The 17,406-nt window shown below is 39.6% G+C and overlaps 2 protein-coding genes across 5 annotated transcripts in view; both read right to left on the reverse strand.

The window, feature by feature from the left end:
• LOC145493479 (A disintegrin and metalloproteinase with thrombospondin motifs 16-like) overlaps window positions 1-13,802 on the reverse strand; it is a 47,028-nt gene extending 33,226 nt beyond the window's left edge. The window contains exon 1 of one of the 3 annotated variants that reach the window (XM_081472954.1): window positions 11,808-13,802. The gene's annotated coding sequence lies outside the window, so the exon portion shown is untranslated. Of the gene's footprint in view, window positions 1-5,223; window positions 5,289-9,398; window positions 9,486-11,807 lie in introns of those variants that run through there. The other 2 variants (XM_081472955.1, XM_081472953.1) reach the window with 2 other exon arrangements.
• A 206-nt stretch (window positions 13,803-14,008) lies between these two features.
• LOC145493480 (uncharacterized) overlaps window positions 14,009-17,406 on the reverse strand; it is a 22,178-nt gene continuing 18,780 nt past the window's right edge. For both annotated transcript variants that reach the window (XM_081472958.1, XM_081472959.1), the window contains exon 8: window positions 14,009-17,093. In XM_081472958.1, coding sequence (XP_081329084.1) covers window positions 16,695-17,093 — 399 coding nt within the window. In that variant the 3' untranslated portion in view covers window positions 14,009-16,694. The remainder of the gene's footprint in view (window positions 17,094-17,406) is intronic.

The raw sequence follows: 17,406 nt of genomic DNA on the forward strand, positions 1-17,406 counted from the left end.
TTTAAACTAATCTCAGATGTGTTGATATAGTGGTTGTCCGAACCATTTTAAAAACAGCTATGAAGCGTGTGAAAAATAACGGCAAAATATAGGTCATGTTTAACAGCATAAAAATGCATCTGGTACCTCACTTTCCGATTATTTTACTTTACAGCCTTAAAATATCATTATTAAAGATATACCATGCCAAGTTTCATGCTCGAACTCGCAGTATTTCCCTTTGTGAAAAACGAAAATCTATGTCAATGTGTTGGGCGCAAATAACACAATAATTATGCACGAACCAGAGACAAATCAATTTCAATGGCGAAAGTAAAAGGCTATCATTAATTAGAATCCCGTCAATTCACTGCTATGAGTAGAAACATAATGTCCACTGCATAAAAACTGTTTTTAGACGTTTTCGAACCATTGCGCGTTAACTTTGTATAATTTCGTGTCCGCCGTCATGTCTAGTTTGTCATCGCGTGTATTTCCTTAATGTCAACAACACGTGAATGGTTGTCATAACAAACGCAAGAGATTTCCTGGAACCTTAATGTTTTCGATTCACCAAAACGCTTTAAGTTCGTTAAGACACAATGATGGGTCAACATGGAATGCTTTTTAGCATCAAGGACGTTAAAGGATTGTAAATTAATTGAGTTGAAATATCTTGAAGCAAATCAAAATCGCGCCCTTATTCTAATTTGGTAAACAGCCGATCTCCGTTCAAGTTCAAGAAGTCGACAGGTTAATCCGGCAATGTATTACCGGTACAACAACAAAATCAAACCGAGGTCATCAAAAGTGTAAGTTTAAAAGTGTAGTGGCAAGTTCCAAATAAATTTCGCCTATATAAATTGGAAACAAGATGTGAAACGGTCTGACCGGAAACAAATAAACAAAATATTAATACGACTAATTTAACCCGAAAATGTTACAGAAAACATACCTAAAAGCCGTCGATTCTCCTCGATACCACTCCGTATTGCCTTAAAGAGTCCAAGCTTTCTGCTGTAAGAATCAGAGGCCTCATGAATCTGTAGTTATTATATCGGCAACCATGCTGCGTGGCTGATATTCGAGACTCAGTAAAAGTTGTCACACAACCGTACGAGCAGCCCAGTCACGCTTTCACTGCTCTTGCGCAAATGTTCAACATTTCGCAATTTACATAAACCGACTACAAGTTTAAAGTAGTGACAGTAGATTGAAATGTGCTTTTTAAAGCTGTCCTATAGAGGAACAATTATTTCTTGTTTTTGAATGGCTCTTAGTTGTAGCTACAGTCGGGGAGGGGGGGAGAGGGTATTCCCGGAAATTTCGGATATCTGTATGCCGTGGAAGACTCCTTAGACTTCAATTACTTTTAAAATTTTATTGTATATTCTTACTACTTATCTATTTTTAGCTATCACTATTTATTCAGCCATTGTCTTTATTATGTAGGATTATGTATTACGTAGGATTTTATTAATTTATAATTTTAGATAGTGCAGGTCCACATCAGGACTTAGCGTCTTGCCAATTTTGATCTCCAACCTGCTTTATGAAATAAATTATGTATGTATGTATGTATGATTAAGTGGTCTCCAGCTCTTAACGCCAACACTGAAACACTAGATGATTCTCGAAGTATCACAGGGGTCACTAAGCTAAATAATTTGGAGTGTAGCTCCGCTGAGTCAATTAACCGTTGGCGTGCATATTGCATTGACCGTGGACAGGTGGAAAAACAGTTAAACCGGAAAAGCCTGTTGCACATTGTAATTTAGCGTTGTCCAACACGCAGTCGGTCTGGTTGTAATGTTAATCGTATTTGAGAGAATCTCAAGTTTCCTTTCGACACATACTGGGGTGACATACTACTAGATGGGCGTGGCCGGGAGCCACGAGTCAAGTCAGTCAACTCGCCATGCTTAACCGAGAGGAGTGACTGCGACCTTAACATCAGTGCCATTATCAACGGGTGTGACCGAGGAAGCGTCTGCTGAGGTTTCCATAGATGGTAACCATGCACGGTAGGGGTGTATTGATGTCTTCAAGGCCGCTGCATTCGTGTCTTTTATAGGCTGTCTACTTTAGAGAGGCACTTGTCGCTGGAGAAATGTACTCAGTCCCTGGAAAGCTATTCCCTTATGGACTTAGCCAAAATGTGCTACAAACCTTGCTTGGAGCAGGCGTTGGCGCTTAACTCAAAGCCACAATAGGTCACCAGGAAGCCCTCGTTGTTTTGAAAAAGGTTTGGGCTCTCAGGGCAGTCAGTGACAAGCAGCAATCGTCTCTTATGGCAAAATTCCGCGTTGGTCAAACGACAGGCCGAAAGGTTGACGCCGAACTGGTGGCGCGGGAATGCGCAGTGCCCGGAATCCTTATAATATTCGTTCTTTTTCAGGTGCTAGTTTTTCTCTCACCTAAGTGCCGCAATGCGCCAAAGTGATCCTGATGAGATGCATGTTCAGGCATCTGAAGAGGAGAGAAATTTTAGTCACGAAAGGAAGTTGTAGAAATACTCCAGCTCCAGCATCCTTTGGTACAGGACCAGCGAGACTCCTGTGCCTTGGCGATGGAGGGTGACCTAAAGAACCTGAAACTGTGTATCCTACCGCGCGGGTGCGAAGACATGGGACTAGATATACCTCTCTTACTCGTGCGCGGAAAAGTTCGAAACTCGGCGCTTCTGAAGTATTTTACTAACAACTGCACTTGGCGGAAGTATTCTTAGGAACTGCCGGTGTTTGGCTTCTTCGGTATTTAGCAAACACCTCTTGCGGGGGGGTGGGGAGGGGGGAGGATCGTTAAATTTTTGTAGAGAAGGGGGGGGGGGAGTAGAGGAGGAAGACACTTAAGAGGAAAAACCAACGGCCGAATCGTCTCAACCTCGTTCCCAGGGTCTCTCATCTCACCACCCTCCTGGAGCGACCTCAGCATATCAGTTCATTAGAATAACACAGAGGCCTATTAGGGTAAAGCGTAGGGACAATCTGCAGTCCTTCCACTAGTGGCTCACCATCACTCTTCTCGGTTAAGCATAGCAAATTGACTGACTTGACTCGTGGCTCCCGGCCACGCCCATCTAGTAGTATGTCACCCCAGTACGTGTGGAAAGGAAACTTGAGATTCTCTCAAATACGACTAACATTACAACCAGACCGACTGCGTGTTGGACAACGCTAAATTACAATGTGCAACAGGCTTTTCCGGTTTAACTGTTTTTCCACCTGTCCACGGTCAATGCAATATGCGCGCCAACGGTTAATTGACTCAGCGGAGCTACACTCCAAATTATTTAGCTTAGTGACCCCTGTGATACTTCGAGAATCATCTAGTGTTTCAGTGTTGGCGTTAAGAGCTGGAGACCACTTAATCATACATACATACATACATAATTTATTTCATAAAGCAGGTTGGAGATCAAAATTGGCAAGACGCTAAGTCCTGATGTGGACCTGCACTATCTAAAATTATAAATTAATAAAATCCTACGTAATACATAATCCTACATAATAAAGACAATGGCTGAATAAATAGTGATAGCTAAAAATAGATAAGTAGTAAGAATATACAATAAAATTTTAAAAGTAATTGAAGTCTAAGGAGTCTTCCACGGCATACAGATATCCGAAATTTCCGGGAATACCCTCTCCCCCCCTCCCCGACTGTAGCTACAACTAAGAGCCATTCAAAAACAAGAAATAATTGTTCCTCTATAGGACAGCTTTAAAAAGCACATTTCAATCTACTGTCACTACTTTAAACTTGTAGTCGGTTTATGTAAATTGCGAAATGTTGAACATTTGCGCAAGAGCAGTGAAAGCGTGACTGGGCTGCTCGTACGGTTGTGTGACAACTTTTACTGAGTCTCGAATATCAGCCACGCAGCATGGTTGCCGATATAATAACTACAGATTCATGAGGCCTCTGATTCTTACAGCAGAAAGCTTGGACTCTTTAAGGCAATACGGAGTGGTATCGAGGAGAATCGACGGCTTTTAGGTATGTTTTCTGTAACATTTTCGGGTTAAATTAGTCGTATTAATATTTTGTTTATTTGTTTCCGGTCAGACCGTTTCACATCTTGTTTCCAATTTATATAGGCGAAATTTATTTGGAACTTGCCACTACACTTTTAAACTTACACTTTTGATGACCTCGGTTTGATTTTGTTGTTGTACCGGTAATACATTGCCGGATTAACCTGTCGACTTCTTGAACTTGAACGGAGATCGGCTGTTTACCAAATTAGAATAAGGGCGCGATTTTGATTTGCTTCAAGATATTTCAACTCAATTAATTTACAATCCTTTAACGTCCTTGATGCTAAAAAGCATTCCATGTTGACCCATCATTGTGTCTTAACGAACTTAAAGCGTTTTGGTGAATCGAAAACATTAAGGTTCCAGGAAATCTCTTGCGTTTGTTATGACAACCATTCACGTGTTGTTGACATTAAGGAAATACACGCGATGACAAACTAGACATGACGGCGGACACGAAATTATACAAAGTTAACGCGCAATGGTTCGAAAACGTCTAAAAACAGTTTTTATGCAGTGGACATTATGTTTCTACTCATAGCAGTGAATTGACGGGATTCTAATTAATGATAGCCTTTTACTTTCGCCATTGAAATTGATTTGTCTCTGGTTCGTGCATAATTATTGTGTTATTTGCGCCCAACACATTGACATAGATTTTCGTTTTTCACAAAGGGAAATACTGCGAGTTCGAGCATGAAACTTGGCATGGTATATCTTTAATAATGATATTTTAAGGCTGTAAAGTAAAATAATCGGAAAGTGAGGTACCAGATGCATTTTTATGCTGTTAAACATGACCTATATTTTGCCGTTATTTTTCACACGCTTCATAGCTGTTTTTAAAATGGTTCGGACAACCACTATATCAACACATCTGAGATTAGTTTAAAGCGAGGAATAAATTAGAGTGGTTGTTCCACATTTGTGTGAAGTTTGAAGTCAATTGAGTTTATTTTAAGACTTAAGCAGCGCTTCGTCCTCGCACCTTATTTCGGTCATTTTATTACACGAAAACCCGCACTTTGACCGTGCTTTCAAATTTTCGCGAATTTCTGAAAAATAAAAATTCGCTGGAACCTTTAAATATGATTTTTAGAATTAGGTCACCTAAGGGTACCTTTGGGCAAAATATGAGCGATTTGTCAAATGGGACGTTGACCGGCGTTTCTCGATCCTAACAGTCAGCCATTCTTAACTTGACCTCTGCCAAGTGAAAACGTACATACCGGTTTATTTCACGGCTGGTGAATATTAAGACAAGAAGATCTGTTAGATCTTATAACCGCGCTTTTAAAATTTAACTGTTTTCTTAGTACTACAGTCGCAACGCAGTGCATATTCCAAAGCAATCTTTGATGATTCATTGATTACTGTAGACATCACAGCACTTGATCAACATAAACTCTATTATCGCACCATCAGTCCTAGCCGTTGTGACATCTCCGATGACGTAATAGTCTTAATCTGGAAGTTTCTTCGGGATATGTATCGGCATGAAGATACGAACACTATTACAAACCGCTTTCTTTCTTTAAAGTCACGATTAAATTTAATTGTTTTTTTCCCTTGAGTTAAGGGTTAGCAAAGAAGTCACACGAGTCACATAATTCAAGAATTGCGTTATCTACGGCTATCTTTAGTACGGTGGTTATTTCCCTATCAATGACGTAATCTTTGCACGTTCTGACACGTTCTTTGCTTGGCTTCCAAACATTTAATTTTCTTTCCGATCTATGAACTCGCTGCGATGAAACAGTCAAAGGATTTACTTCATTTGCCTAAAACCGCAAGAAATACTCGCAAAATTACAAATAGATTAATCACCGTCGCTTCTGCCGAAATAAACTTGCAAAGTAAACACGATCTTATTTGTCACGTAGCGAAAGTGAAAGCTGCAACGTCAGCGCATTCCATGGCTGACGTAATACCTTTTTTCAGCGTATTTATTATTCCCTTTAAATCCAACGCTTTGAGAAAGCGAAAAGAAAATATATTTTACCCACAAAAAAGAAAACAATATCCGTAAAATTGTTCGTGTGTTTATGTTTTAACAGCTTCTGGCGGAAAAACATCACACGTTGCGTAACTCAAAGTTTGGCCGAGCGGAGGTCTGCGTCTGGTCACCGACAAAAAAAGTACAACAAGAAGATCTGTTAGATCTTATAACCGCGCTTTTAAAATTTAACTGTTCGCTTAGCACTACCGTCGGAACGCAGTGCACATTCCAAAGCAGTCATTGATGATTCTTTTCTTACTGTAGACATCACATCACTTGATCAACACAAACTGTATTATTGCACCATCAGTGGTAGCCGTTGACAAATCTCCGATGACTTAATGGTCTTAATCTAGAACTTTCTTCGGGATATGTATGGGCATGAACGATATCAACGACACAATAATAACACTATTAACAACAGCTTTCTTTCTTAAAAGTCATGATTAAATTTAATTGGTGTTTTCCACGAGTAAAGGGCTAGCAAAGTAGTCACACAGGTCATAAAAAAACCCTATCCCGACCGATGTATCGATTTTGGTCACTCCAGTGACCACAGATTGAAAACGTGACAGAAAATTGGCGTTACTTTTGATTCTAACCAAATTTGTCGTATCCCCCCCCTCGGGAGAATTTTGTTAAGTTAGCTAATTTAGTATGCAAGCCACCGTAATGGCGGTCGCCGCCGGCGAAATGTTTATTTGCTCAAAATTGGGGCAAAATCTTTCGGAGATGGAAATCAGGACATTTGTAAGGATACAGAAAGTAATTTGGGACCGGTTGCTGGCTTCTAAGGCTGAATTTATCCAGAAGTAAGCTGTATTTTCGTTTTCGTGTCGAAAGCCACGCGATGAAATATTATCGGCTTGTTCTGCTGTCTTGTTCTGTTTTTTCTCTTTGTCGTTTTTGTAGCCCGCCGAGGCCAGTCTTTCGTCTAAATCAGTTGAAAAAGGTTCGAAAAAGATGTTCCCATTCAAGTTTAAACTCTCAGGCGATAATTGTGGAGTTTTTTGGCCGAAACGTCGGCTTTGTTATGTTCGTGTTTTTCGGTTGCTATGGGCGACCGTTGCTTCCTTTCTTAGGACAAGTCTGGGAAGTGAGGTCACAAAAAAATTCTAATTAATTCTGGTTTTGTTCGATTTCGCTGAAATTTTAACACGATAAAGCTGGATTGTTAAGGAATAGATTTACCGCCTGCCGATGTGTGGTAGCTATTAACGCTGAAGTGTTATATCGCTTCGAAGTCAGGGTTTTGAAGAGATTTTTTTGCAACATGTGGGTTCGGCGTGATTTTGTAATCTGAGGTTTCGGTTGACCCCGAAGGAAAAAATATCCGGAAAAGGTCATTTCATCGACGATTCAAAGGAATATAAATATGTATATGTTCCGAGCTAAATTTCTGGTGAAAAAATATAATTTTTGACGAGCGCTGGGTTCTTAATTTATTCCCGCGAAAGATGAAATTTATTGTTTCAACAGCTTTTGGCGAGTAAACATCACAGGTTGCGTGACTCAAAATTTGGCCGAGTGGAAGCTTGGGTCTGCTCGCACCGAAGTCGAAAAAAAACAAGAAGATCTGTTAGATCTTATAACCGCGCTTTTAAAATTTAACTGTTTGCTTAGCACTACCGTCGGAACGGAGTGCACATTCCAAAGTAGTCATTGATGATTCTTTTCTTACTGTAGACATCACATCACTTGATCAACACAAACTGTATTATTGCACCATCAGTGGTAGCCATTGACAAATCTCCGATGACCTAATGGTCTTAATCTTTGTAGAACTTTCTTCGGGATATGTATGGGCATGAACGATATAAATGACACGATAACACTATTAACAACAGCTTTCTTTCTTAAAAGTCATGATTAAATTTAATTGGTGTTTTCCACGAGCAAAGGGCTAGTAAAGTAGTCACACAAGTCATATAATTTAATAATAAAACTCTATCCCGACCGATGTATCGATTTTGGTCACTCCAGTGACCACAGATTGAAAACGTGACAGAAAATTGGCGTTACTTTCGATTCTCACCAAATTTGGACAGTGGGATGATCTCATCATTAGCCAATTATAGGCCATCTTTCAGCTCTTTTCGTCATATCCCCCCACGGGGGAATTTTGTCAAGTTAGCTAATTTAGTATGCAAGCCAACGTAATGGCGGTCACCGTCGACGAAATGTTTATTTGCTCAAAATTGGGGCAAAATCTTTCGGAGATGGAAATCAAGACATTTGTAAGGATACAGAAAGTAATTTGGGGCCGGTTGCTGGCTTCTAAGGCTGAATTTATCCAGAAGTAAGCTGTATTTTCGTTTTCGTGCCGAAAGCCATGCGATGAAATATTATCGGCTTGTTCTCCTGTCTTGTTCTGTTTTTCTCTTGGTCTTTTTTGTAGCCCGTCGAGGCCAGTCTTTCGTCTAAATCAGTTGAAAAAAGCTCGAAAAAGATGTTCCCATTCAAATTTAAGCTCTCAGGCGATAATTCTGGAGATTTTTGGCCGAAACGTTCGGCTTTGTTATGTTCGTGTTTTTCGGTTGCTATGGGCGACCGTGGCTTCCTTTGTTAGGTCAAGTCTGGGGAGTGAGGTCACAAAAAAATTCTAATTAATTCTGGTTTTGTTCGATTTCGCTGAAATTTTAACACGATAAAACTGGATTGTTAACGAATAGATTTACCGCCTGCCGATGTGTGGTAGCTATTAACGCTGAAGTGTTATATCGCTTCGAAGTCAGGGTTTTGAAGAGATTTTTTTGCAACATGTGGGTTCGGCGTGATTTTGTAATCTGAGGTTTCGGTTGACCCCGAAGGAAAAAATATCCGGAAAAGGTCATTTCATCGACGATTCAAAGGAATATAAATATGTATATGTTCCGAGCTAAATTTCTGGTGAAAAAATATAATTTTTGCCGAACGCTGGGTTTTTAATTTTTTCCCGCGAAAGTCAGTATCGGAGATTTATTAATGTTTCAACAGCTTTTGGCGAGTAAACATCACAGGTTGCGTGACTCAAAATTTGGCCGAGTGGAAGCTTGGGTCTGCTCGCACAGAAGTCGAAAAAAAAAAAACCACGGGTAAACCATGAACCGCGCTCGGCCCATGGCCGCGCGGTTAAAAAAAAAAAATAAACCACGGGTAAACCTAGAACCGCGCTCGGCCCATGGCCGCGCGGTTAAAAATAACAAGAATTCACTGCAACAAAAAGTGCATCCAATTCTAAGTTTCCAGCTTATACGATCATACGATCACAAAACCTCCAAAACCACTACCAGCCATGTTGAAACAAATGAAAACATGCGTTATCATCTTGTTTGAAACAAGTCTTGGCCATCTACATTCAAACCCGCTTGCAAACCCTTCTAAAAACGTGGACGACTTACACAGGAATCTTCCACTGATCAGGGATGAAAAGGATCTTTACAACAGAAATTCAGGAGTACTACCCGCTGTCACCAAACTGACAGGAGGTAACAGGCCCTAACAAGCAAACAACGGCAGCCAAACTCTTCGTGACCCGGTCAAACGCCCCTTGTAAAGTGTGATAATTGGTGCCCCACGAACAATTTGAAAAACAAGGATTGCGAAATTCGACAATCGAAGACACTTCTAGCTTGACGTGTGATAGAAATGGTTTATCAGAATCAGTCTATATGAATTAATGCCGGAGTTTAAAACTCAAAAGAAACCAGGGAGTGACTTACTTAGGGTTTCTATATTTTATCACGCGCTAAAGGGCGTGCATACGAAGTGTGAAAAACAACAATCACCAACCTTAGGGCACGTTTTGATAACGCAGGAAAAAATTAAGTTAAATTAAGTTGTTCCTTTGAGGATTGGAGTCTATCTGAGAAAGGTACATTACTAGAGAAGAAAGCAAAAAAAAAAAAAAAACAGCAGCTAGTGTAAATATAATCTGTTTGTTTCTGTAAATGCTGAAACGTTAAGCTGACAAATGGGCTTCCGGTCTAATGACAACTCGCTAATGGCTGATGCATATGTCTTTTTGTGGTTCAGAGATGTTTCGTTCCTTACAAGAAAAAAATGTATGTCTGAAAATGTTTTAGCCCTTGAAAGCTGGAATATATAAAAGAAATAAACTAACTAAACACCTACTGTGAAACCCCAGGATGCAGGTTAACGGTTTAACGGTTTAACTGTTTTTTTTTTTTTTTAATTAGTGCTCAGGAACAATTTGGTATAAAATAAAAGCTTGAAGATGGATGTTTGTGAGTTCCAGTGCTAAGTAGAAATGAATAATCAGAAACAATCCATCAGTGCCAACCTCTTATGAGTCTGCGGTAACACTCAACAGAAGTATATAAAGATACTGCTATCACATTTTGGCGAATTTTGGGGCTTTCGTAAGTAAAAGAGAATACGTGAGAGCTATTTACTAAACACTAATACTTGAAAGAAATTCCCTTAATCTTCATTGCAATCCAAATTTGCCAGAATGAGAGGACCTTGAAACACCCTTCACCGAGGGGATCAGTCATAAACGAGAAATTTTGAGAGATTATAACTCGAGTCAAAATTAAAGTAAAATATGTTGATGCTACTCGATGCAAAGCAGTAAACTTTACATATCCAATAGCCTGCAGGGTTTGAGTAGCAAAGTTATTTTGTTGAAAGCTCTGCTTAGTCTACGTTCAGGACTAAATTTGTAAACTATGAATGTATCATGCAAATATCAATGAACCCATACAAAAACACTAGACTCAAAACACACCAGGCATACATGCAATTTGTACAAATTAAAGAAACTGTTCGATGGCATAATTGCCGATGCAACCGTTTCGAATTATATGGACTTTTCTCAGCGTAATCCATGTTGCAAGTAGAATGTAAAAATGTCAAAAAAGAAACACAATCCGCTCTCCAGAGTCTAACAGCTGGCATTTCGACAACACATTTTACATTATATATTTACTTCATCGGCTTTTAAGCTTTAACTATTTGTAAACACAATGACAGCTCTCTCTCCAATACCACAACTACGCTTATACTGATAATGCCTATTTGCAAATTTTTAATTTAGTTCTAGTTCTTCGACAATTTCGCTATAGGATGACATTGTCTTTCACTTTCCCAGTGTGACCAAAAGCCACCTGGGATATTATTCAATAATAGGAATTCTGGTCAGACTGAGTTTATGTTAATTTCTTTACAATCTGTTTGAGATCTCAATAATGCTTAATTTAAAATACACCGCATTCTATCGTAATCGATAAAATATATTTCATGCGCTTTAGAAATACCGACAAGCACAGGAAAAGTTCTTTACGCACCGCCATGTACCACATACACACGTACAGGTTAAAATTTAACAGATCTGTCACCAAAGTGAGCCCACCGAACGAACAATATCAGCCATGGTTACTCAAAATAGATCAAAATTATTTGAGTTGCCCTAGTGAAGATGGAAAATAAAGTTATCGCATTTGTTACTAAAGAAGTCTTAGTTAGTTTAGGAACGTAAAAAAACCTACGTTGACGACTTGACCTACAAACGAACGACTTTAGTAATTTTTCGACCCGGTTGAATATAACACGATCGACTGATCGGGGAAAAATGCCAGATACTATTGAAAACAATATCGCGACACATTCTAAAACGTGATAAAGGAAAAGAACTGTCAAAGGAAAGCACTGCAAATTTTGCCATGCTGTAGGACCTAAATTAAGATAGTACTGTTTCTTGGAGCGCGATGTTTTGAAAGCCCTGTCACAAGAGTGAATATTTGCGTCTTGACAAATAAACAACCACGAAAGTACGATTCAATGATTACCTTGCGCCGCTTTATAGCGAATGTCAATCCCAGTTCGTCTAGTGGAGTTCAACAAGACTGATAACCTTCATAAAATCAAACGTCAAAGCGATGGTTTGCTTCAGAGAGTGTGACTGATATCCAACATTGCTTACTGCAATTGTGAAATATTTACGTAAAACCCGGGAGGCATAATGGTGTTATTAGTATCAGATGTCACGAACATTCGAGCGTTTCCGTGACTAGTAACTCTTTAACCCGGATATCAAGTTTTGCTCGTAAAAATTGCCTAATTCGGCGAGGCCGTTGCTTTTCGGTTCTATCAAATGCTAATTTTATTTACTCTGAAAAAGCCGGATATCCATGAGAGTGCTTTTTAGACTCTTTATATTGGCAGATCTGAGATTTTGAGTATTTTGTCTATAAAAATGTCACTTATGACAGGTCGTAACATGTTCCTTTTTTGTTGTTGGAATTTTAATAGGTTTTTCTTGCAAATCCTTTATTGTTATCATTTTCTGTGGTATTTATTACTTTGCTTGCTTTCGATTTATGAGAGGATATAGTATAACTGCCAAGCCCGTTTTTCTTTTACATTTTCACTGCTACTATAAACCCGCTTACACCCCCGACGAGGCTTGTGCGTGGTTAATTAAAATTTAGATTATATTTCAAGTTTGTGGTTATGATAATTTTTAGATACTGTGCTGTCTCAGTCTAAACTGACGTTCTCCAATTTCGCTTGGCATTGCTGTCTTAGTAAACTTTCTTTGACATTACATGAACGAGGTAAATTTATTTGGGCTTGATGCCCAAGTAGTGAACGCATCATCAATAGCGTGACTGTTTGTTCACTGCAACTGTGTTACCTCATTGTCAATACAGTGTGATCCCAGCGTGACATTTCACGACAGACATAGAACACCTGCCCGGGCACATGCCATATTTGTCGGCTGTTGCCTAACTTTTTAAAATTTAATTTAGGTATTTTTTTTCTTATAATGATAACAGTAAGAATAAAACTGTGAAAATCTATTTCAAATAATTAGCTACTTCAATATCACACGATCTTATGTGCACTTAAATAGTGCTGAGAAGATTGAAGTCACTCTGATTTTAAACGATGTCACTCTGACTTTAAAAGATGTCGCATTGACAATGAACAGTTTCTTTGGTTTTTGGAAAATGACGTCACACTCCTAGGGCTAGGTCTCCTATGTCGGGAGGGAGGGGTGAAGAAGGGATTCTCGTCGTCTTGCTTATGAGAGAAAAATCAGCGGGCTTTGGTCTTGAGGGCAGAGTGCCGATGTTTTATGGTAAATATCTTTTACGATTGAATCTCAAGAAATAAGTTGATTTTTAAAAAGATCTCACGTAAAATCTTTGACAGTTCTTCACAGATGAAAGCAGCATTCTTTTAAGTCAGTTAGCTCTTATTTGAGTCACGCGGAGATTAGTCTCCTTAAATGGTTTAAGTTAGTGCAATTTTTCTGGTGAGCATCCTAGTCCTTTTCACATGAGATGGGAATTTTCCCCCTCTCTATGGAGCACGGGGAGGCGCGGTGCCCTCATGGCTAGTGCGCTCGTCTCCAGATCGAGCGGTCGTAGTTCGAGCCCTGGCCAGGGAAACTGCGTTGTGTTCTTGGGCAAGACACTTTACCCTCATAGTGCCTCTCTCCACCCGGGTGTATACATGGGTATTGGCAAATTTAATCCTAGGGGTAACCCTGTAATGGACTAACGTCCCATCCAGAGGGGACGGTAGAAACACTCCTAGTCGCTTCATGATACGGAAACCGGGATAAACTCCGACCTGATGGGCCACTTGTTTCGTGAGTGATGCAGACTTTACCTTTTTACCTTAACCTAAGGAGCACAGACCAATTTTGATCATCAAAAGTTACCCCTATGAACATGCTACATGTCGAAAAACCAATAAAAAATAGCAATACAAAGACATACACGCAGCGTGAAAATGATTCAGTTCTCGCTACGATAACTTGTGGTCGAGTAAATCATTCAAAAATTGAGGGGGGCGGGGGGGGGGATATTTAATACTCTTCTAGTTACCAATCATCAAGTGATTTGCTTGATAAATCAAACGATAGTATGCATAGCTATTGTTTTATAACTGACACATAAACGTTGTGTGAAAAAACATATAAATTATATTAAAAGGAACAAAACTGAACTGTCGGTGTCGTTTATTTTTATAATGTGGCATTCCTTATCAAACTCCTCTGAGACGTTTTCCGTTCAGTAAAGAAAATATGTTTTATTTCAACATCAATCACTGCCTCATTTAAAGAAACGTACGATGTGGTATTTTCAGTAGGCTTTGGCGAGCGGCAGAAAGAGTCCAAGCAGATCGTATTATGAAGAAATAATAAAGAAACTTTATAACTTCCCTCAATATCTGAACTTGTATCTTGGTGTGGCAACTTAGGTTTCGCTAACGTTCCTACTCAAGCCAAAGCTCTCCCATCTTGATTTTGCGTTGACACGACTTTCTTGTACGTTCCTACCTTATTTTATCGTGATAAAACTGCCAAAACGCGGAATAAAGTTACAATGCAACCACACAAACCAAGGCCGGCCGGCAAAATTTTCGACAAATTTGACGAATACAAATTATAGAGGTTAACAATAGCTTTCCAACAGATTATCGATGTAATCAAGCTGTACGTTAAAAAGGCAACAGATTTGTGATCATTTTGACTAACAACTTTTTTAAATCTTTTAAAATGCCAGTGGTCAATTTGCAAATATTTTTTTTTGAGTGGCCTTGCTCGGAGTAGTCGCAGTGTAAACGACAGTGAAGACAACACAAAGCTAATCTGCCCAAATAAATACAGTCGAACCTCTAGAACGGCCGCCTTGGGGACCTAGGAAAGTGGCCGTTGTAGAGGGGAGGCCGTTATGGGGAGGTAAGGGTGTAATATAAAACCTGTTTTTGTTTTCGGGGATTTAACATTTTGTTTCACAAAGATGCTTATTTTAGTATATTTAGTATACATAATAAAAACAGAAAAGTAACAGAAACAGAGACCAACGGCGCACGGTATGGAAAAAAAAAATGCGTTTGGCTGTTGCCGAGTTATTTTGTTAGTTGGGACGAGTTCTAGTGGCCGTTGCCGTGGTGGAGAGGTGGCCCTTGTAGGGAAGTTAAAATAAGAACGAATGCATGGACTGCTCGCCGGGAATAAAGAAAAGTGGCCTTTCTAGAGAGGTGGCTGTTAGTGGAGGTCCGACTGTATAAGAGTAACAAGAATGCTACATGCAGCTAAATTAGGCGCAGTTAAAAATATTTACATTCATTTAATCGTTTTAACAAGTTACGTGTATATACAGCTTAGAACCCGGGCGTTCTCTTCCCTTGCTCGATTTGGCGTCAAAAGGTCTTGACGCCACCGAATGACATACAGCGGACACGCGTTCTCTGGCGACACACAATCCGTACCAGGCCGGAGAAGGGGATGGGGTGGTAGAGAACACTTAGGAATTGGGTTAATATGTATTTCATATAATACCTTTAAAGTGTATAATGTTGTAAGATAATCTACTACTAAAGTAAGTATTGAATTTCTTTCCTCCTTTCTTTACATTGAAAGGAAATATATATCCCTTCAATGCACTCTGTCCAGCTGGTTAGATGATTTCCGGCATGCCTGTGTGCTGATCAGGCAGCACTGTAATCGTCTTACGGAAGAAAGCTAGATTTTTCTCTTATCTAGATTTTTGCGCCACGCTTTTAGCCCTGACCTCGACTTCAAAATGCTTTCAAAAACTTCTAACTCATTCACAAATTATTTCCCATAATTTGTTGACGTTCATAGCTGACGGCGCACCTCCCAACTACGGGCACCGTTGCAAGGGTCAAAAGAAGCGTTGGCGAATTAATATTGTAGTCGCAGTTCTGGCGATCATGACTTACTTTTTCCTAAGTGCGTTAACTGATTATGACATGATTGTAAATTAATTTGACAAGTTTTCACTCAAAGTGGCTCAAAACAGAAATATTTCCGCGAGACGCCGGGGCTCTAGTGCGTACTTCTGCGCGAGGCATCACGGGACCGCCCGAGGGGTCGCGAGATAGCGCGCGAGATTTTCAGTTTGCAAAAATCAAAACAAACATGGCGGCGCGAGACCAACTTCGCAAAACTTTGTTTTCGCCATGTTTAGTAAGGTGTTTGAGTTATCAGTTATTTCTACCTTCGAGAACGTCCATCCTTCAGGCAATTTCAAAGGAAAAAACAACCTTTTAAACCACTGTGCGGGAACGTAAACGAAAATTGCGATGTTGATGTTGCAATCGAGCGTGCCGGACATCAATCTAAAAGACAGCAGGAAAAAAACTAAAATTTCTTATCCACGAAGCTAAAATCTCAAAAACTGATCTGGTGACCCTACTTTTTAATGCCAAAAACATATCCTACAGCAAAAGCGGAACACATGTGCGAAATTGTAAAAAAAATGTGGAGTGGAATTCCTCCAACTTGGAAATTTCCAATTGTTAATTTAAGCTAAATCTACAGCACATAATTTTCATGTTTCTTCTTTTGCGGCTAATAAAAATATTTTTAGAAAAAGAACAAGGCCGGGGTCAAGGGCTTAGTTTTTAAGTTAGATGCAATTGATGGTAAAAAGTGGGTCAAGTTTGTTGCTATGCAACAGAACAGAGCAACCTTAACTTATGACCTAAACACAATAAAAGGTAAAGTGGAGAGTTACCTTAAAAAGTAGCACAGTCATTCAGAACAGTACAGTTCCAAGCCTGAAAAATCGCACCTAGTTCAGTCTAAAAAACAGAAACAGAAAACTGTTTTAAGCCACCTTAAGAAAGATGATCTAACTTATCTGTTCTAATGTCTCAGCTTAAGGTCGAGGACTAGGCATTAGGCATTACTTTTAATTTGCTAACATTGCCGTGATAGCTGACTTGCAATCCGCAAGAGTATTTCTTTCTGCTGCATTCTTTGCCCAGCATCTATGTATGAGCTCAGACCATAACACTGACGTCTGAGTAGTAACACCTGTAATTTCGGGGCGGTGGCCTTCTTCCACGTTCGCCAGAAGCACCTCCAAGTCCCGACCCTTCATTTCGAAGAAGGCTTCCTTTCCGTACCACATCTCCCACAGCATTATCCCGAGGCTATAAATTTCCGACGAGGTGTTGTACGCTCTGTTACGAACGGCCTCTGAAGGAAGGTGGAGAAACGCATCACATTTCGATCCAGGCTCGATGGTCAATTGTTTGGTCAAACAGATGTTGCTTAGTTTGACATTTCGGATGTTACAACTGTCCAGCTGTAGCGAGAAACAGAAAAACATTGTAAATGCTCACAAGGAATTCAAACTGAGTTGTAGTAATGTACATCGGTAAACTAGCCTAATTATTAACCTGAATTGCTAAGAAATTTACTTCGCAGTACTTATCTGCTACATGTTTCAAGACTCTCGATGAAGTTGTTTGAGTCCTGGTTGGATGTTAATTACAAAATGAGAAGTTTTTTTTTTTTTTCTGTTCTGTCTGGTTACTAGTCCTAATACTCTACCCACTAGGCGACTCGTGGAAGCTAAGGCCATTAAAATGTTTGATTTTTATATTATATTTACAACG

Source organism: Orbicella franksi, chromosome 7 (assembly GCF_964199315.1).
Source record: "Orbicella franksi chromosome 7, jaOrbFran1.1, whole genome shotgun sequence".
In the NCBI taxonomy this organism is placed as follows: Eukaryota; Metazoa; Cnidaria; class Anthozoa; order Scleractinia; family Merulinidae; genus Orbicella; species Orbicella franksi.